At 42.2% G+C, this 22,427-nt stretch overlaps 1 protein-coding gene across 1 annotated transcript; it reads left to right on the forward strand.

Moving 5' to 3' along the window:
- The first annotated feature begins 771 nt into the window (after positions 1 to 771).
- On the forward strand, positions 772 to 21,897 carry LOC132817332 (neurexophilin-2-like). The gene is made up of 2 exons (XM_060827741.1): positions 772 to 831; positions 21,148 to 21,897. Exons 1-2 carry the CDS (start codon positions 772 to 774, stop codon positions 21,895 to 21,897), a joined length of 810 nt encoding a protein of 269 aa, XP_060683724.1.
- Positions 21,898 to 22,427: the final 530 nt, after the last annotated feature.

A 22,427-nucleotide genomic window follows, 5' to 3' on the forward strand; every position in this document is an offset into this window, starting at 1 on the left:
CATGTTGCGGGTATCCAGGACATTGGTGAAGCCGCTTTGGAGTACTGTGTTCAATACTGGTCACCCTGCTACAGAACGGATATTATTAAATTGGAAAGTGTGCAGAAAGGATTTGCAAGGATTTTGCTGGGACTGGACGGTTTGAATTATGAACGGAGGCTGGATAGGCTGTGATTTTTTTTTCCCCCTGGAATGTAAGAGGCTGAGGAGTTATCTCAAAGGGATTTATAAAATCATGAGGGGCATAGATAAGCTGAATAACAAAGGTATTTTCTCTTGGGTAGTGGAGTTCAAAACTAGAAGGTGTAAGTTTATGGGGAGAGGAGAAAGATTTTATACACAGAGGGTGGTTTGTATATGGAACGAATGGTAAGCGGAAATGATAGATGCAGGTACAGTTACAATATTTCAAAGACATTTGGACAGATACATGAATGGGAAAGATTTAGAGGAATATGGGCCAAATGCAGGCAAATAGGACTAGTTTAGTTTTGGAAACCTAGTCAGCATGGATGAGTTGAACTGAAGAGTCTGTTTCTGTCTGTTTGGCTCTATGGTTCTGTAACTGTGCAAAGCTTGGCACTCTAGGATGATGGAGCGCACTCCATCCAGACTATACTGGTGGGTCCCCACAAATCAGTTCAAGCAGAGCAGCTGTCCTTCAGCAGCCCTATCATCTGCTCCATGGCCTTATTAAAGCGTGAACAGCATTTTAAACACTGTATCTGCACTCTGCATCAGTCAGGAGATTGCAAAATGCTGTCATGAGCCATGGTCACAGTACGATGCCCTTGCGAAGCAGGTAGCAGCCTTGTAAGGCACCTTGAACAGGTAGGTACACGTAAGCGCTCCAGGAAATAGGAGTCATGGCATGGCCAGGGTAGTGGGCACATTTCCAGGAGGTGATATAGACTCAAAAACAGAACCCATTCCTGTTGATGAATTCTGAATTATTTTATATAGCCCTCTCAGTGCCATGTGTGTGCAGTCAATAATAGCCTGCACCTGAAAAACCCAGCTTTGTTTCTGAATTCTCCTACCCAGGCTACAGTACGGATCTTGTCATAGGCAAATGAATTGAACAGGTCTAATCTTGCACAGACAGCAGCAGTCTCTGCTCTGATGTATTTGTGAGGGCCTAACTGAGTCAGACAGGTTACCTATCACTCCCTTGAATTCACGTGGAAGCTCAAAGTGCCCTTCACCTTGAGAGCCTCCAAGAGAGGATGGTCTCTCATCTGTCAGCCCTTAGGTCCTGCTCCAGCATTTAGTATCGATCCATGATGGTGCCACAGGATACATGAATCCTGTGTTGCCTCTGTTCCTTGATCATTCCCAGGAAATGAAGTCATAGATGAAAATCTCTGGGCTTCCTGCACAGCCCATGCATCCTGAAGGGTTGTGCAATTGTGACCTCTCCTTGAGCTGTGTGCATCTCATCCCCCAGGGCAGCCCACTGTTGCTCTTGGGCTTACTGTCAGCCCTGCTCCTCCTGCATCCATCTTTGCCTTCTTAGAAAGGGTACCAAAGTACCCAGAGTGCCTCTGGGCGTAACACTCTTGCTGGATTAGGTAGTAAAGAGCTTGTTAGGCCTCAGAAGAGTCGATGATGACGTACTCTGCAGACAGGGACTGCAACTTCTCCAGAGAGTAATACGTGCAGCACCCCAATAATGACAGTTATGCCTCCTTCATTCTTTCAGTGTCAGCCTCAGTATGTACAGAAACTTGGTGAATTTACTGTTGTGGTTAAGTGGCCATTATATGAAAAAGGAAATGTCAGGGAACAGAACCCATGATCAATAATTTCAACACTGGGCTCCACCTGATTGCCAGATACCCTCTCAGATCCCCTTTCATCATCCAGTACCATGACAGCCCATTTTTACCATCCTCCAATCTGGAAACACAATATATTGAACTTCCCCTCCAATACATTTCCCTGCCTTTTGAGCCCCTACATTACATCTCACAGATGGTCCTGTTGCTCCTTTATGCTTCTTATGTGGAAATCACAGTGAGAATCATTACCATGCTCTCTGAAGCTCTTCCACCTACTCTCCACTCATCTTGAGAATGCCCATGTCACTGTTCTTGCTCCCACCTCTTCTTTTCCCTGAATACCATTTGATGCATTGATGTCACATCTCACTGGCAGTGATCCACAACTGCCCCTACAAACTACTCCACCCTCCAACTTCCATTCACTTTAATAAAAAATAGATGGGCCCCCAGGACTGTATCAGCCCAGATCTCTAATCCACTTCGATGAGCAGCCCATCGAGATGATTGACCAGTCTTGACTATTGTGTTTGCATGTCCCAGATGGGCAATACACAATTCCCCTCATTATCGATGGTGATCATACAGAACTGACTGCTGCTCATTACCCTAACTGTAGTTGAACTCTTGGCTGTGAGTATCCCAAGCAGATGACTGATGGTACCAGGTGCCTTGGCAGACAGCACCTCCTCCCTCCACCTCGACTGAACTGAGAACCAGACTCTACCCGGTTTCTGATATGGTCATTTGGTCGAATAAATGAGAGTTGTGTTTGTTGTGCTGGGAACTGGCACATGCTTTAGGAGTTAGGTTGATATTTGGGTGTGTCATTAAGAAAGATGACCACCTTTGTCCCCACTGGACAGATCCCTAATGATAAGCAGCCTGTCCATGTATCTACATGAAAGAGTATGCCAATACAATATTACTGATAGCCTTTGCCTCTGGAACAGGCAGCAGGTGCTCTAACAGGGATAGCTTGGTAAACAAGACATGGCATAAATCCTATGAGCATGCAAGTCGGCAATATCGAAGCAAACATGGAAGGAGCAAGTTTGCAGCCATGAGATTCAGCTGGGTCCAAGCCATGAGCTGGAACCTGCACCTGGGGGATATCCACCTCCAATTAAGTATTTACATCTTGTCCATAAACTTTCTAAATTTGATGGTGATGTCATTCGTGCGCCCCCAATATTCTCCCACTGAAACGTGCTCCATTACATTCACCAGAATGAGAACCAGCACTGCTTCTTTCCTAGATGGGTTGGTTACTTATGCAGTGGATTGAATTTCGAGTAGGAAGGAGACCCTTCTTTCAGTATAAAAGTCAGGGTTGAGTTGGCCCACGTTGTGCTGGCTTGCCCTGCAGCCAATTAATTTTAATCAGGCCTGTTTTAGCTTGAGTCTTCCAACTCCATCATAATAGAGGTCCACTCTCCACCAGTGAGAATTACCAATGAATCAAATGGCCAGCATTCTATTATCCCAGTGGCACTCTTTGCATCAATATTTTGAATTCAAGCAGAAGGGGTCATGTAGTAATAAGAGTCAGATTTAAAGGTAGATGTGGGGTTAGCAAGTTTTGAGAAGATTGTATCTCAAGTTGAGGTTCTCTCCCACATATCAAAGACATCTCGAAAATGACTGCCAGATTACTCAGACTCCTTGGCATCATGGTAGCCCACAAACCCACCAACACACTAATACAGCAGCTAATGAACTTGAAAGACCCTATACAGACAATAAGCAAAACTAATGTCATTTACAAAATACCATGTAAGAATTGTAACAAACACTAGGGCGGACAAACAGGCAGAAAACTAGCCACCAGGATAAATGAACTAGCCACCACAAAATGACATGCCCCTCTCTCCCTAGTATCCTTACATACAGATAAGGAAGGACACCACTTCAACTGGGATAACACATCCATCCTAGGACAAGCCAAACAGAGACATGCACAAGAATTCCTAAAAGCATGACATTCTAACTAGAACACTATCAACAAACACATTGACTTCGACCCTGTTTACCACCCCATGAGAAAAAGAACACAAAATTACATCACTATAGGAAATGATATCACCACGGGAAGTGACATCATAACATAAAGTGACATAATCAATCCAAAGAAACCCAAACAGAGAAATAGAAAGCAGGAGTCATCAGCAGTGCTTCGCCCGGAGGCTCAGTGAAGATGTCTCCTAGTATGGTGACAAAACATCTGAAAATGAGCCTTCCTGCTCAGTGAGCAAATCTACATCCAGTAGCCATGGGATTGCTGGAGCCAGGTGGGAAGCACCAGAGAGAAGGGTGGAGGGTTGAAATTATCAAGTCCAAGTTTGAAGGGGAATCTTAGGAGAGGGAAATTAACTTGACGAGCGTAGGCTCTGAAGGGCACAACAGACTCAATAAAGGAGGCACCTGCCCAGCCTTGAACAGTCAGTGGTTGACAGGTTTCCCTATCAGGCTGGACATCAGACCTCCCTTGTCTAGTAAAATCTATTACCAATAGTTCAAAGCCCTTAAATAGCCATTAATTGACCACTTAAGGATTGGTCACAATTGGCCTTTGGACAAAGGGGCACCCAACTCCTCCACAGCTGCTGGTAAAATTACAGCAGGAATGGGTGAAGGCACAGGTGGCAACATTGTTATTGTGCCTAATTTTTCCAACCCTGCCTCAACTACCATCCTACCCTCTAAATATAATTCCTTTCTACACTTTTCAGGAACTCCTCACAAGCTTTTTACTTCAAAATGTTGCTATCGCAATCTTTGAGCCCTGAAATGCATCATTCCCTTTCATCAATACAATCGGTTCCTTGATTAAAAATGCTGTCCTTTTGTCTGTATCCAATCATTCCTGAATATATAGGATTATTAAGTTCTTGGTTTAAAGAAGCGAAGATTAAGAAATTAATCAGAGGTTAAATGGCATATTCCAATTTCAATGTTCCCGTGTTCGAATGAGGTGGTCGAGCAGCTTGCAACTTTTTATTCCTTTATGCTCGTACATTGTGATCAATTGACAAGTGCAGGTCAAAGATTTGCAGTATTCCATATATTGTGGACTGCTGTCATTATCTTGAAAGGAATAACAAGTCTGCTTACTTTATTCGGGTTGAAAATGTAGCTGGAAAAGCGCAGCAGGTCAGGCAGCATCCAAGGAACAGGAAATTCGACGTTTTGGGCATAAGCCCTTCTTCAGGAATGAGGAAAGTGTGTCCATCAGGCTAAGATAAAAGGTAGGAAGGAGGGACTTGGGGGAGGGGCGATGGAGATGTGATAGGTGGAAGGAGGTCAAGGTGAGGGTGATAGGCCGGAGTGGGGTGGGAGCGGAGAGGTCAAGAAGAAGATTGCAGGTTAGGAAGGCAGTGCTGATTTCAAGGGATTTGACTGAGACAAGGTGGGGGGAGGGGAAATGAGGAAACTGGAGAAATCTGAGTTCATCCCTTGTGGTTGGAGGGTTCCCAGGCGAAGATGAGGCGCTCTTCCTCCAACCGTCGTGTTGTTATGGTCTGGCGATGGAGGAGTCCAAGGACCTGCATGTCCTTGGTGGAGTGGGAGGGAGAGTTAAAGTGTTGAACCACGGGGTGGTTGGGTTGGTTGGTCCAGGTGTCCCAGAGGTGTTCTCTGAAACGTTCTGCAAGTAGGCGGCCTGTCTCCCCAATACAAAGGTGGCCACATCGGGTGCAGCGGATGTAATAGATGATGTGTGTGGAGGTGCAGATGAATTTGTGGCGGAAATGGAAGGATCCCTTGGGGCCTTGGAGAGAAGTAAGGGAGGAGGTGTGGGTGCAAGTTTTGCATTTCTTGCGGTTGCAGGGTAAGGTGCCGGGAGTGGAGGTTGGGTTGGTGGGGGGTGTGGACCTGACAAGGGAGTCACGGAGGGAATGGTCTTTTCGGAATGCTGATAGGGGAGGGGAGGGAAATATATCCCTGGTGGTGGCAGAAATGATGGTGGATGATACGCTGTATATGGAGGTTGGTGGGGTGATAGGTGAGAACCAGTGGGGTTCTGTCCTGGTGGCAGTTGGAGGGCGGGGCTCGAGGGCGGAGGAGCGGGAAGTGGAGGAGATGCGGTGGAGGGCATCGTCGATCACGCCTGGGGGGAATCTGCGGTCCTTGAAGAAGGAGGCTATCTGGGCTGTATGGTATTGGAACTGGTCCTCCTGGGAGCAGATGCGGCGGAGACGAAGGAATTGGGAATATGGGATGGCGTTTTTACAGGGGGCAGGGTGGGAGGAGGTGTAGTCTAGGTAGCTGTGGGAGTTAGTCGGTTTATAGTACATGTCCTTTATTAGGGTGACCAGATGTTCAAAAGCCAAAAGCAGAACACATTGAAAATCCATGGGATAGTGCGGCTCCATGATGCTTGATATGTTAAATGACCAAATGCAGGACTCTGGAAGGAGGGTCATTGAAAGTCAGGAATCATGTAATGATATCTCGCAGAACATGTCCAAAGTTGGGAATAAAACTCTGTAGATCAATTTGAGTTGAGATCCAAGGAGAAGTGACCTTAGAATGTTTTACCCCCATCACCCTTAGTGTTTCTTGTCAATCAGCGACCAAATGCTTAGCCGCAAGGAAGTGAACTCGCTGTAAACTCATCTCAAATGCTTAGGATAGACACAGAGCTGCCAACCTCTTCTTGGGCATAATACATGAGGTTTGGGCTTTGAACTACATCAGATGATATTGGCCAATTGAATGATCCAATCCAAAAGCATTTTCTTATCCTAAACTTTTATAATAAATAAATGTTCAAAGAGTACAGATATTTACATACACATTGTTAAATGCATCTGTGATGTTCATCTGGCCTTTTGCTTTCAGTAGCATCCAAGAACTCAGTCTTCAATTTCTAAAAATGTCAGGGCAATTCAGGAGTGTTGGTAATTCCATTTAGCATGTTGGTTATGGTGGCACACTGGCAATTAACCCTAACTTTGAGCCAGGATGACCCACGTTCAAGTCTAACCTGCTCCAGAGGTCTATAATAAAGTCTTGGAATGGGTGGATTAGAAAATATTTAAAATGCTGGTTAGTAGTTGTGTAACCAATAGTTGCAGAAGTTCATAATGAAAATTCTAATGCAGACAGCTCGGTCATGATTGATTTTAGCTGCATTTTGTGGTGCTGTCTCTAGCTGGCAACCTATACATTTCACGTTCTCACACCAGGCAATGAAATGCCTCCTTGCCTGGCAAAACTTGTCACAAAAACTCAATTTTATGGTTGCTTTAAACTGGTTATACTTACTGATTGTTCTGATTGCCTCATAAAAAGGAGCTAATTAGTGCAAATACAAATATTTATTAGTGGTACACAACAACAAGTGTGGAGAAAAATTCAGTCAGTTTCAAAATGTCACCATCTGTTTCCACAATTTCTATATCTTCTATGTCCTTCTCCAAGTAAACACAGAGCAAAATACTCATTTAGTATCTCCCCCAACACCTGTGGCTCCACACATCGGCTGACTCGCTGATCTTTGAGGGGCCCTATTCTCTCCCTACTTAGCCTTTTGTCCTTAATATATTAAAAAAAACCCTTTGGATTCTTCTTAACCCTATTTGCCAAAGCTACCTCATGTCCCCTTTTTGCCCTCCTGATTTCTCTTGAAAGTATACTCCGACTGCTTTTATACTCTTGTAATGATTCTTTCGGTGACTCCTGTCCATACCTGACAATATAGGGAGAACTAGCCACTTGGATACAGAACTGGCTCGACGATTGAAGAAGAGGGTGGAGGAGGAAGGTTGCTTTTCAGGCTGGAGGCCTGTGACTAGTGTTGTTCCACAAGTATCGGTGCTGGATCCACTACTTTTCATCATTTATAAATGATTTGGATGTGAGCATAAGAGATATAGTTAGTAAGTTTGCAGGTGACACCAAAATTGGAGGTGCAGTGGACAGCGAAGAATGTTACTTCACAGTACAAAGGGATCTTCGTCATAGGGACCAATGGGCTGAGGAGTGGTAGGTAGAGTTCAATTTAGATTAATGTGAGGTGCTGCATTTTGTAAAATCAAATCCGAGCCAGATTATACACTTCGTGGTAAGGTCAGAAGGAGTCTTGCTGAACAAAGAGACCTTGGAGTGCAGGTTCATAGCTCCTTGAAAGTAGAGTTACACGTAAATAGGATAGTTAAGAAGGCATTTGGTATGCTTTCCTTTATTGGTCAAGTATTGAGTACAGGAGTTGGGAGGTCATGTTGCAGCTGTACAGGACATTGGTTAGGCCACGACTGGAATATTGCATGCAATTCTAGTCCCCTTCATATTGGAAGGATGTTGTGAAACTTGAAAGGATTCAGAAGAGATGTACAAGGATGTCGCCAGGGTTGGAGGATTTGAGCTATAGGGAGGGGCTGAACAGACTGGGGCTGTTTTCCCTGGAGCGTTGGAGGCTGAGGGGTGACCTTATAGAGGTTTATGAAATCATGGATAGGATAAATAGACAAAGTAATTTCCCTTGGATGGGTGAGTCTAGAACTAGAGGGCATAGGTTTAGGGTAACAGGAGAAAAATATAAAAGGGACCTAAGGTGCAACTTTTTCACGCAGATAGTAGTGTGTGTACAGAATGAGCTGCCAGAGGAGGTGGGAGATGCTGGTACAATTGCAACATTTAAGAGGCATCTGGATGGGTATATGAATAGGAAGAGTTTAGAGGGATATGGGCCAAGTGCTGGCAAATGGGAGTAGATTAGGTTAGGATATCTGGTTGGCATGGATGAGTTGGACCGAAGAGCCTGTTTCCATGCTATACATCTCTGTGACTCTATGATTCTAAGTATCATGCCCTACAGGGTGAATCTCCCTCTATGTCTACTTATTAGTATGCCTCAATGTACCACTAGAATCTCAGAAATGCAAATGATTTTAGTTTGCCACACAATCACCTTGACTGATTTCATAGCTAATGGTATAATAGAATTTGGGGATTAGTTTATTCCGCAGTGTAAATGCAGAATGAAATCTGGGAATGAAATAGCCAATTACACTTTGATTTAGCTTTTCTGTTCAAAGGACGTTCATCCAAATAAATCTCAGTGATAGAACATGGCTCTTCTATCTAGATGTAATTAAAGTTGCCACAGCATCTCACAGGCTGTTGCAACTTGCGAAATTGAGCAGTTACTTAGAGCCATAGAGGTATTTGGCATGAAACAGACCTTTTGGATCAACTTGTTCATGTCAACCAGATAACCTAAATAAATCTAGTCCCATTTGCCAGCATTTGACCTGTGTCCCTCCAAGCCCTTCCTATTCATATACCTATCCAGATGCCTTTTAAATATTTTAATTGTATTAGCCTCTACCACTTCCTCTGGCAGCTCATTCCATACATGCGCCACCCTCTGTATGAAAAAGTTGCTCCTTAGGTTCCTTTTAAATCTTTTCCCTCTCACCTTAAACCTATGCCCTCCAATTTTGGACTCCTCCACACCGAGGAAGCAATCTTGTCTATTTACCCTATCCATGCCTCTCATGATTTTATTAACCTCTATAAGGTCACCCCTCAGCCTCCTACACTGCAGGGAAAGTAGCCCCCTGTCTATTCAGACTCTCCTGTAGTTCAAACCCTCCAACTCTGGCAACATACTTGTAAATCTTTTATGAACGCTTTCAAGTTTCACAACATCCTTCCTATTGGAGGGACACCAGAAATTGAACACAGTATCCCAATCATGGCCTAATCAATGTCCTGTACAACCGCAACATGACCTCCCAACTCCTATACTCAATGCACTGACCAACAAAGGCAAATGTCTTCTTTACTACCCTATCTACCTGCGACTCTATTATCAAGGAACTATAAACCTGCACTCCAAGGTCTCTTTGTTCAGCAACACTCCCCAGGACCTTACCATGAAGTGTATAAGTCCTGCTCTGATTTGCCTTTTCAAAATGCAACATCTTGCATTTATCTAAACTGAACTCCATCTTCCACTCATTGGCCCATTGGCCCATTTGATTACCATTGTACTATGAAGTAACCTTCTTCGCTGTCCACTACACCTCCAATTTTGGTGTCATCTGCAAACTTACTATACCTCCCATGTTCAGATCCAAATCATTTACTTGCAGGAATTGACTTCCTTACTGTATACTGGTGGATGCATGAGCATGTTGAAGTCTGTAAATCCAGTTAAAATTGTATAACTGATGGCCTAATTCATCCAGCATTTGAAATAATAAATGCATATATGGAATTTTGGAGAAAACTGGATTCCTGCTACAAATATGTATCTCAAAACTTGGTTTCAATAAATAAATGGTAATTTGATTGTATCATAAAACAAAGTTAAGGGTACAGTTAAACAATCAGTTTTTAATCAGCTTATGGGAGTGGGATCCTTGATTAAGTTTATTGACTTCCTACCCCACCAATAATTGTAGTACTTAAGTGTATTAATACATACGTAAGGACCTCATCCCACCAGTAATGGTATTAACCCCAATGACAGAAGGGAGGCAATGGAATAGTGGCAATTTCAAAAGGACGAGAAATCCAGCAACCTAGGCTCATGCCTATGGGGCAGATGGTGGAATTTGAATTGAAACTGGAATTAAAAGCTGGCCTAATGGTAACCATGATCAATTATTGTGAAAACCCATCTGGTTCATCGGGGTCCATTAGGACAGGAAACTGCTGGCCTATGTATTATTCCAGCCTCACAGCAATGAACATTTAATTGCCTTCTGGAATAACTCTAGCAAGCCACTCAAATCATGGGTCAGTTCAGGGATGGGCAAAGATTGTTGGTCCAGCCAGTGCTACATCTCATGAGTGAACTAAATAAAAAACTTGTGATGTGAGAAGCAAAGTAAATAAACCCTGGCACATTTGCTTGTAGGCTCCCAGCTGAGTCCTCTGTTTACAAGCACTCACTGCCTGATTGCGGGATCCAAAATTGGGAAGGAAGCGACCCTCTGAAAGACTCACCCTGCTTTTGCTCCCCAACCTTCCTCCCCATGACACCTACCCCTTGAAGCTGAAACCCCCCTCACGTTGACATAGGAACCGGAGTAGGCCATTCAGCCCCTTGAGCTTATTTCTGAAATAACTCCACAGACGAAAGTATCTGAACCTTTGTACATGACCCGTCCTTGACTCTAGTACTGCCTCTTGAGAGTCAGCTATCAGAGAGTCAGCATCTCTGACACTCCCCTTTTTATATGTCAGCCAGGACTCCCTGATTGGAGCAATTCAATACATCAACCAGCAAATAACCCTGATTAAGTGCCAGCATGAATAGTTTAGAACTCAGTCCTCCAGCTAACATCAACTCTTAAACTTCTGGATCTGAACATAAATTCATCAGTAGCAAAGAACACACATTCCTTGACTCGTATGCAAAGGAACCATTAACAACTTTCTAGTCAGTTGCTGATTGATTTCTATTAGTGCTGGCAGCAATTGGAGAATTGGTTGATGGCTTCTGCTGTTTAAAGTTGCTGAAATCTACAGGGATTGTCACAGCACAAGCTAAAGAACTTTATCATGAACTCAAGTGCTCAGCACAAACGTCTTGCTCCCAAACAAGCGTGTAGTCTTTGCATACAGTACGGCAGGAATTAAAACAAAATACTGAGGATGCTATCAAAACTGAATGCTCTGGCAGCACCTATGGAGAGAAAAATTGAGTTAACAGTTCAAGTCTGAAAGAGGAACTGAGAGCTAAAGAACTGTGTTCCCAAGAAGAGTCAGAGGAAACTCAAAACATTAACTCTGTTTATCTCTCCACAGATACTGCCAAAGCTGCTAAGTTTCTGTTTTTATAAAACAACAGGGAGAATGAACAGAGGTGACACAGAGCAGGATAAGTTGCTGGAAGAAGTGTGCCAGGAGAGGAAAGTCGAATTCTCTCAAGCATTCAGGGAGCAATTCTACAATGTCTGTTCTGCTACCCTGATGGACTTTGTATGGTATGATCTGTCTTTAACATGGAAACAACACAGTTCACTGTATGTCAGTACATGTGACAGCAATAAATCAATCAATCTGAACGGCAGTGAAGAGCAGTATGTCAGATCTCCCTGCCTCACTAAAGCAATTCTGACAAAAGCCCGTCCTGACTGCTACCACAGAGAAAGACAACTATTGCATTACCAATGGCTATGAAAGTGGCTCTGTCTAAGAATGTTTACATGTCTAACTCCTCCCGAGTTGGAGCAGGAGTTACTTCCTACTGCACATTCACTGTTCAATGTCATAGCTGTTAACTCATTGGGTTTTGTCTGATGGCTGAGAATGACTTCATCGGAGCAGAGGGCCTAATGCCTCGTCTTCCTGAGGCTGCAGAGAAGAAAGATGCCTACTGGCCAACCTGAAGAAAATCATCTTAGCCTCCAACTGTGAGCTGGAGAAGAACAACATCTGACTGAACCAGTTGGTCAGTAAAGTGGTGAATGTCAGCTACCTCATTGAGAACAGCACCGGCACTACCTCCACCCCCTGCACATGGAGGAAGGAGGGAAGGCATTCAACATACTCCCTTCTTAACCAGGGATGCTACATTAACAATTTTCTAGTCCCTAACTCCAGTGATTCCTGAAAGATCACCTCCAGTATCTTATAACTTCATCAGCTATCTCCTTCAGAACTCTGAGATGTAGTCCATCTGATCCTGGTGATTTATCCACCTTCAGACCTTTCAGCTTCCCCATCACTTTCTTCTTCTCCTCTACACTCGCCTCTGCCTCTGGACTATCTTGAAGTTCTGGTATGCTGGTGGTGTCTGGTGTACAATGTAAGCATTGTACATATTGATGCAAAGTACCTATTCAGTTCCTTTGCATTTCTTTGTTCCCCACTTTTACATTTCCAGCCCCATTTTCTCATGATCCAGTGTCTATTCTTACCTCTCTCTTTTATAGATCTAAAAGAAAGCTTGTGCAGCCTGCTGTTATGCCACTCGCTCATTTTTTTTTGTCTTCTCCATTTTTTTTAGTTGTCTTCTGCTGGTTTTAAAGTCTTCCCACTGATCTTCACCATATAACATGCTTTTGCTTTAGCTTTTATGCTATTCTTGACTTTTCTTGTCAGTCACGGTTGTCTTGTCCTCCCCTTAGTATGTTTCCTCTTCCTTGAGATAAATTTTGGTTGTGCCTCCTAAGGTTACCCAGAACCTCTTGCCATTGCTGCTCCATCATCTTCCCTGCTAGGCTGCCCTTCCAATCAACTCTGGTTACCTCCTCCCTCATATCTCTATGGTTACCTTTTCTCAATTGTAATACCATTATATCCGATTCAATCTTCTCCCTCTCAAACAGCAGGGTGAATTCTATCATACTGTGGCCACTGCCCCCCTTCACATTAAACTACCTGATCAATTCTGCCTCATTACACATCACCAAATCAAGATTGCCTGTTCGCTGGTGGGCTCTGCTCCAAAAATACATTCATAAACATTGCATGAGTTCCTTCTCTTGGGATCCACTGCTAATATACCTGCATATTGAAGTGGTCTTTCTTACGTGTCTTTTCTATCTCCTGATTTGTTTTCTTCCTCACATCCTGACTACTGCTAAGAGGCCTATATAAATCTCCCATTGGGGGCCTTCTTTCCCCTTTGCAGTTCCTCAACCCACATAGATTCAATGTCTTCCAACTCACTATCGCTTCTTGCTATTGATTTAATTTTATTTCTTACTATAAGCAACACCCCCGTCCTTTCGCTAGGATCCTTATATATTTAATTCCCAACCCTGATCCCATTGAAGCTACATCTCTGTCTTATCCACCTGTAAATTTCAAACTGTGCCTCAAGCTTATTTACCTTGGTTCAGATAGGGTGCATATTTAAGTACCTGTCCTGCAGTGTTTTTCCAGAAATTTGAGATTTTATTTCTGAAAGTAATCTGTAATAGATAGTTAAATTAGCAGCTATTACCCACCAATAAACTTACGCAAACACTGGTTTGCCTTTGATACTGCTGTTGATTTTGTGCTGGGCCCCTGATCCTGGGCTTCAGTTTATTCTGTTAAAAAAATCTTATCTCTTCCCTTCTGCACTGAATTACCCACACTCCCCCAAAGTCCCCGAACTATATATTCACTTGGTTGTGTCTCACTCCTGATGCAGCCTTCCAGATAATGCAAAGATTACTGAACAATGGATGTTCCAACAACCATTTCTAAATTTTTCAGCGGGTGAAAGGCTAACTGGTAAGTATCATTCTCTTCTTTGAAAACAAAGAAGCAGGGTAATAGCAGGAAATTGTCTGACAGTTACCTTATTGCAATCATCACAGTTTATAACAGATTATATGACAGGAGTTAATCACACTTCCCTCTCTAATCGCATGTAGATGTGCCTACAGTGTATGGTCAGCAGTGGTTCAAGAGGTTGTGTCACTATCACTTTCTCAAAGGCAACTTAGGATGGGCAATGAATGCTAGCTCAGCCAGAAGTACCCACATACAATGAAAGAATTCACTTTGAAACATCAGAGATGGGCAAGATGGAATACTAAAGAACTGGCATTCTAAGCCAGTTTTATAGAATGTCTTGCTGACAAACAACAGGGGGTTAAAATTCACTGTGAATTGATTATATGGATTTTCAAAAATAAACACATTTGATAAAGTACCACACAAATGCCCAAAGCAAGAATAATGACAAAAGAAATTTCTAATTGTACAAAGAGGTTGGAGATCAGAAAGGTATAGCTGCAGTAAAGCCAAGTTTCAACATGAAAAACAACAATGAGTGGTGTTTCAGAACATCTGTACTGATTCAATGTATTGATCCTGAAGTGATCTGACATTTGGAATCCAGGGAGGATATCAAAGGCTGCTAATAACACAACATTGGGAGGTGTGGTAGACTGCAATGAGGATTTCGAGAGAACAGAAGAGAAGCAGGATGGGCACATATAGTTCTGCTTGCAAAAATATACCATAATTTTAGAGGTAAAGGAGAGAAAATAAGTACACTATAACTGGTGAAATTTAATATGGAATGGAAGAGTGGAAGGTTATCAATGTGCAAATCCGCAGGTCACTAAGGTGGCAGTGCAAGAAGATGCAATGTAAAAAATGTAAAAGTTATCTTTGGTTTTGTACTTAGAGGCATGAAATTGCACATGCAAGGAGGAAACGTTGAACTTTTAAATAACCTTATGTGCAATTTTCAATCTCCCATTATAAGAAGGATATAAATGAAATGGAATAGGCACTACATACATTTATTAGGTGTTATAGTACTTTGGGATACTTTATAGCTACCTGGAGCCTCAGTTCAACATTGCTTTTAAAAGTCGATACTTCCAGCAATGCAGATGCAATAAGTGACATCTTGGACCATATGGTCAAACTATGGATCTGGTGTTGAATGCAGAGGTGACCCAGAGGTGAAGGTGCTAGCAACTGAATCAAGCTGAGATGACGGGTGATGGAAATTCTGAGTGCATTGGTGCTTTAGGCTCATTCCTACGAGAAACTGACGAGACATTTTTTAGAATTCAATCCACATAGAACCCTTGTAATCAGCACAGAAAAACTTTCATCCTGTCAACATGAGCTGCATTCCAACTCAACTAGCATAGCTAGGAAAATATGCTTTTTTTGCCACTTAGTTTTGAAAATGTCTATAATAGGGACTATCAGCATGCTGCTGCAATACAACTGAATATATTCAGTCTGGTCCAGACATATTGCTGATTGCTCTTGACATTTTATAAAAACAGTTTCCCATACTTAATGGCTTCTCAGACTTTTTCTATATGCCACAGACTATTCTGGGAGAATTGCCCCTTGCAATACCACATACTGTGATGTTTACTAGATGACATTAATCTTTGCTGCTTCTTTTTAAGCACATCATGTTTTTTATGTTTTACCTTTTTCTTGAAGAGGGTATATTTATTCTTCCAGGTACAAAGAGAAAAAATGGAGTCTTTGCTGCAGGAACCTTGGATCACTGAAATTTATTGAAAATTTTGCTTGTTCTGGTTTTCAGTGCTTTTGGAAAAGCACAGCTGGTCAGGCAGCATCTGAGGAGCAGGAGAGTCAAAGTTTCGAGCATATGCTCAATGTTGACTCTCCTGCCCCTCGGATGCTGCCTGACCAGCTGTGTTTTCCTAGCACCACATGTTTTGACTCTGATCTCCAGCATCTACAGTCCTCACTTTCTCCTTTTTATTGCTTTTGCTTTGTATCAACTTGTTGTTGTGGTTCTGTTCGCTGAGCTGGAAGTTTTTGTTGCAAACGTTTCGTCCCCTGGCTAGGAGACATCATCAGTGCTCTGGAGCCTCCTGCGAAGCGCTTCTTTGATGTTTCTTCCGGTATTTATAGTGGTCTGTCCTTGCCGCTTCCGGGTGTCAGTTTCAGCTGTCCGCTGTAGTGGTTGGTATATTGGGTCCAGGTCGATGTGTTTGTTGATGGAGTTTTTTTAGATTAGACTTACAGTGTGGAAACAGGCCCTTCGGCCCAACAAGTCCACACCGACCCGCCGAAGCGCAACCCACCCATACCCCTACATTTACCCCTTACCTAACACTACGGGCAATTTAGCTTGGCCAATTCACCTGACCCGCACATCTTTGGACTGTGGGAGGAAACCGGAGCACCCGGAGGAAACCCACGCAGACACGGGGAGAACGTGCAAACTCCACACAGTCAGTCGCCTGAGTCGGGAATTGAACCCGGGTCTACAGGCGCTGTGAGGCAGCAGTGCTAACCACTGTGCCACCGTGCCGTTTGTGGATGAATGCCATGCCTCTAGGAATTCCCTGGCTGTTCTCTGTCTGGCTTGCCCTATGATAGTAGTGTTTTCCCATTCGAATTCATGTTGCTTGTTGTCTGAGTGTGTGGCTACTAGGGATAGCTGGTCGTGTCGTTTCGTGGCTAGTTGATGTTCATGTATGCGGATTGTTAGCTGTCTTCCTGTTTGTCCTATAGTGTTTTGTGCAGTCCTTGCATGGTATTTTGTAAACTACATTTGTTTTGCTCATCAACTTGTGTAAACACAATTCAGCAGCATTGTGTCACCTTTGCAACAGTCAGCTAGTTGAAACTCTCTCTGATTTTTTTAAATCATTGATAGGATGAGGACATCACTGGCTAGACCAGCATTTATTTCCCATCCCTAAATACCCAGAGGGCAGTTAAGAGTCAATCACATTGCTGTGGGTCTGGAATCACCTACAGACCAGACCAGGTAAGGATAGCAGAATCCTTCCCCAAAGGACATTAGTGAATCAGATGGGGTTTTCCGGGTAAATGACAATGGATTTATGGTCAACATTAGACTCTTAATCCCAAATTTTTATTGAATTAAAATTCCACCATCTGCCATGACAGGATTTAAAACCAGGTCCCTGCAATACTTGGATTAACAGTCCAGCAATAATCTCACTAGACTGTCACTTCCCTCAAATAGGATTTATCATATACCACTGCCTTTTCTATCATCTAATGATGTATCCCTGTGTATGAACTGCAAATTTAGGTTCTTTACACAGAAGAGGGACCAGAGAAATTAAATATGTTTCCCTCCTTAATTCCAGAGAATGTATTTAGCCCAGAAACTAAAGGTTGAATTTTCCCTCAAATCTCAAAACCATGATGGCAGGATCAAATAGGGGCCCTGAGCCTATACTTGTGAGAGAACAAATCAGCTTGACAATTTTCTGGGAGACAATTTCATAACTGGCTCCCTGCTGTGACCTCTGTCCATGAAGAATGGCATGCTGACCCCTGATACTCCAGCAGTGCTACTGAGAGAGGTGGGTGCCGCTGCAATAGAGAGAGATGGTCTCAACCATCACAAGTTAAGTTAAATTGAAAAGTAACTTACATGTTAGGTAATGACCATCTCCAACAAGAATGAGTCTAACCATTCTCTCTTGAAATTCAATAACATTTCCACATTGACTTCGCCAAGGAGGGTTGCTACTCACCAGAAAATGAACAGGAATCACTACACTGTGGCTATAAGAGAAGGTCATAGAATGGCAATACTGTAGTGAGTACCTCACCTCCTGATTATCCTAAGCGTGTCGATCATCTAGCCAAGACATAAGTCAGAAGTGTGATGAATACTCTCCATTTACTGGATGGGTGCAGCTCCAACAACATTCAAGAAGCTTGAAATTATCCAGAACAAAGCAGTCCTCTTGACATTGCATCCACAATCATCCCTTATAACGGCACACAGTAGCAGCAGTGTGCTGGAAATTTCACAAGTACCTTCCAAACCACGTGCATAACCATGTAAAAGGACAACGGCAGCACAGACCTGGGAATACTATCATCTGCAAGTTTACCATAATGTCTCTCACCATTCTGACTTGGAAATATATCACCATACCTTCAGTGTTGCTGGGTCAAAATACTTGAAATCCCTTCCCAACTGCTTTGTGGGTCTACCCACAGCACAGAGACTACACCGGTTGAAGAAGGCAGCTCACCACCACCTTCTAAAGGCTAACTAGGCATGGACAAAGACAAATGGCTCTGTCAGTGATGTCCGCATCACAGAAGTGAACTAATTAAAATAAAAAGTTACTGGTGTTCAGAGACGGCAGGTTCTGTGCGTCAGAGGAGAAGAGCCCTCCAAAGGGATCATTGGGTCAAAGGGAACTAAATTTCCTGCCAAAGAATGGCAATGGCTCAAATATCTCAGCATATCTGGCAGCACCTGTGGAGAGAAATCAGAGTTAATATTTCAGGTCCAGTGACCCTTCTTCAGAACTGATTTCCTGCGCATTGCCCATTTTGAAGTATCTGAGTATCTGACTCCAGTGGCTGTTCAAGCTGCCAGCTACCTCAAACTAGCAGAGTAACTATGCATTGGGTTTTCGAACGGTTGTGGGGGAAGAAGGGAAGGGGGGGTGGGGGGGGGCCTGGTGGTGTACCTTGTCATTATCAAAATCCCAGCAGGTCCACTTAATGGTCCATCACAAAATCCTAAATCATGCAAATTATCAGCAGTCCTCCTTTGTGGATTAGGTAGCTGACACATATGCCAGTTTTACCCTGTCTGCTGCTGAGATACCTCACCAGTGACAGAGCAACATTGAGGAACCATATCAACTCCTCACTCTTCCTCCCCTACCATCACCTTGACTCTCATCAGGGAGTAAAATTCAGCCTTATTTTATTTTCCTGAACACTGAAAACTTAGCCTTACAGTTTGTGTATTAGACATTTGTTTTATAAATCCCCCTCCTACTATGCTCTTTTCTCCAACATTTTATCATTAAACATTTACTAGTATCAGAAACATGTCATTGATAGTGTGGCCCTTTCCTTACTTCTTTCTGTTTGTAGATACTAATTTAACTTAGTAATCCTTTGATGTAACATTGACATAGGGTCAAGATTCTGCATGGATTCTACTCATCTCCTTCCCTAACTACAGCTGGAGATTGCAAGTACTTCCAGAAAATGGTGGATGCAAGGTTGCACTTAATCTTCTCCATTTCTAGAAAGTTCTCTTTGTCTTTTATGGGATTTTTTGCTTTGATTTATTATTGTCACATGTATCTAGGTATAATAAAAAGTTCTGTTTTGCGTGCAATACAGACAGATTATACAATACAAAGTCCATTAGGGTAATAGAACAGAGCGAGGAACACAATGTTATGACTGCAGAGAAGGTGCACAAAGAGGGAGGTCAACATTAAATTTGAACTTTGAAAGGTTCATTCAGAAGTCTAATAGTAGCAGGAAAGAATCTGTCTGTCTGTACATTTAAGCTTTTGTATCTTCTGCCTGATGTAAAAGATTGGAAGAGATTATAACTGGGATGGGAGGTGTCTTTGATGATGTTGGCTGCCGTTTAGAGGCAGTGAGAAGTGTAGGTGGAGTCAATGGATGGAAGGTTGGCTTGTGTAATGGACTAGGCTGTGTTCTCAACTTTATGTAATTTCTTGCAGTCCTGTTGCCATACTGTGCTGCATTGGATAAATGCTTTCTACGGTGCATCTATAAAAACTGGTAAGAGTCTTTAAAGACATGCCAAATTTTCTTAGTTCCTGAAGAAGTAGAGGTGTTGTTGCGCTTTCTTGACTATCACATCAATGTGGGTGAACCAGGACAGATTGGTGATCATCACTGCTAGGAACTTGATACTATTGACCATCTCCAACTTGAGCTGATGTCGATTTGAGTGTAAGGACTTGCATGATAACATGTGGATGTACCAGTAATGTTCAAACTCAGCTAACAATCTTGGCCGCAGAAAAGTTATATTTTTATCTGAAAGGTGGGAGTGGAGTGAGTTTTGGGCAGCCCTCTTCTAAGGGGAAGGAAGGCAGCAGATTTTCTGGCAAACAGATACCAAGGGTATGCTGATTTGGTCCATATCTTAATGTCTGTTAGGTTGTTTGGCCATGCCCATAAATCACCTGAGGTTTTGCCAGTTAAATATTAGTGATGTCCTCTTAGAGCTAGGGAATCTCCCTCACAAACTGCAATGGATTTGTCCTCTGTGGATCAGCCAAATTATCAATGAAGTATCAGTTCTGCTGCCTCATCCCTTATTCCAGTATTCCAATATTTCTGGGATTGACCCCACAAGCTCCAGCAGAGACAAACACGTGGAACATACTGGGCACAATCCTGATGGTTATGATAGGATTTCAATCTAATGTAAAGTATTTCAGGACCAGTTAATTTATTTGTTCCCACTATCAGTTTTTGTAATACAGTGCACTTAACTTAGCAACACCATGTGGATGGTGCATTGGCTTGTTTTATTCATGAGTGATGCAATACACACATACACTCACTTGGCTCTACCCTAATTATCAACTGTAAAACTTGCATCATTGTCTGTGGAAATACATCCAAATACAATGATAAACAGAGGTCATTGCATTCATGAAGCAACGGTTTATAGAAGAAACATGAATTATTGTGTCATCTGTATATATTAATGATTTGTTTCTGCAGAATGTAATAGTGAGAGTAATGATGTAAGGAACTTATGGAATCAAAATTAAAACAAAAAGACATTTATTAGCCTTTCAGAATGCATTACCTGTTAAGGAATAATTGTTCATTAACTGAAATTATTATTTTCAATCAAAAATGTTAATACTTTCATGGGCTTTGAAAATATCACTTTGTCATAGTGAAATATAGAGAGTTATCAATTTCCAGTTCTCTCACAAAATTAAATAGTTCATTTTCTCCTTACAGGACAAATTGTTAAAAACAATACACATTAACTTGTAGGAGACCTTAGCTAAATTTAGATCATCCACACAATTGCTTCCACAGTATTTACTGGCTGTCTGTTTCATCGAGTATTCATAGTGTTTAAAACAGAAAAACTATTGGGAGAGCTCATTTGCTTTTGTGGACTTGATTAACACTTTGTTTTTTTTACCTGTAGATCAGCTCTCGTGAGAATCATTTGGGAAGAACTTTGGAACTTTTGGAATTAAGGAACAAGGCAGCAGGACAAACACTTGCTGATAATTTGGCTGATCCACAGAGAGTAAATCCATTGCGGCTCTTTGTGAAGGAAAGTCCCAAACCGAAACAGGACATCACTGATATTTCACATATTAAAGCTTCAAATGACTTATGGGCATGGTTAAACAACCTAACGGATATTCAGGAATCCCACTCACGGACCAAACGCAGACCCATTGTTAAAACAGGAAAATTCAAGAAAATGTTTGGGTGGGGAGACTTCCATTCCAACATCAAAACAGTTAAATTGAATCTTCTCATTACTGGGAAGATAGTTGACCATGGGAATGGGACTTTCAGTGTTTACTTTAGACACAACTCAACTGGTCTTGGGAATGTATCTGTAAGCCTGGTTCCACCATCCAAGGTCGTGGAATTTGACTTCTCCCAGCAGTCAACAATGGAGACCAAGGAGTCCAAAACATTCAACTGTCGAATTGAGTATGAGAAAACAGACAGAGCAAAGAAGACCGCACTATGTAATTATGATCCTTCAAAGATATGCTATCAGGAGCAGACCCAAAGTCATGTTTCCTGGTTATGTTCCAAACCATTCAAGGTTATATGCATATATATAGCTTTCTACAGTGTAGATTATAAACTTGTGCAGAAAGTTTGCCCCGATTACAACTATCATAGTGAAACTCCTTATTATTCATCTGGTTAACAGAATATCCATGGGCTTGTGTTATGTGAAGACCACCCCTCTGTATGTAACTTATTTATACATAGTCAATGTCATGGAATAATAATGATAGTAAATGCTTAAGACAGGCACATCTGGTTTGATGCAGCTGTTACCCCAAAGGGAGCACCTGATGGTGTAAATGCATGATGAGCATTTGTAAAATGAAGAGACTGTTATTAGCAGTCCTCACAGCAAGAACAAAATTAAAATAATATGCAGTTATAAAAATAATAAACTTTATCTTTGAAACTTCAGCCTAAGGCTAAACTGCATATTTATATTTCAACCACTGCTCCCTATACAAGAATGAGCAATTTTCTAAATGTCAAATTTGCACATTAATTGAAGAATGCAGTCTTTATAGTTTATTTTCCCCCCTGGGGGAAATAAAGAAACATGCAAGGTAGTTTCGTCAACTAGCCAAAACATAACATAACAATGTAAGAGAAAAATGACTGAACACATTTTAATGTATAATATAGTGTGTTTTGTAAATGTAGTCCTGTAAA

Source organism: Hemiscyllium ocellatum, chromosome 7, assembly GCF_020745735.1.
Source record: "Hemiscyllium ocellatum isolate sHemOce1 chromosome 7, sHemOce1.pat.X.cur, whole genome shotgun sequence".
In the NCBI taxonomy this organism is placed as follows: Eukaryota; Metazoa; Chordata; class Chondrichthyes; order Orectolobiformes; family Hemiscylliidae; genus Hemiscyllium; species Hemiscyllium ocellatum.

Coding starts and splice junctions, on each gene's coding strand:
- LOC132817332 (XM_060827741.1), top strand. CDS start 772: ATGGTCACAGTACGATGCCCTTGCGAAGCAGGTAGCAGCCTTGTAAGG. Junction 832..21,147: donor TTGTAAGGCACCTTGAACAG/GTAGGTACACGT, acceptor TTTTACCTGTAG/ATCAGCTCTCGTGAGAATCA.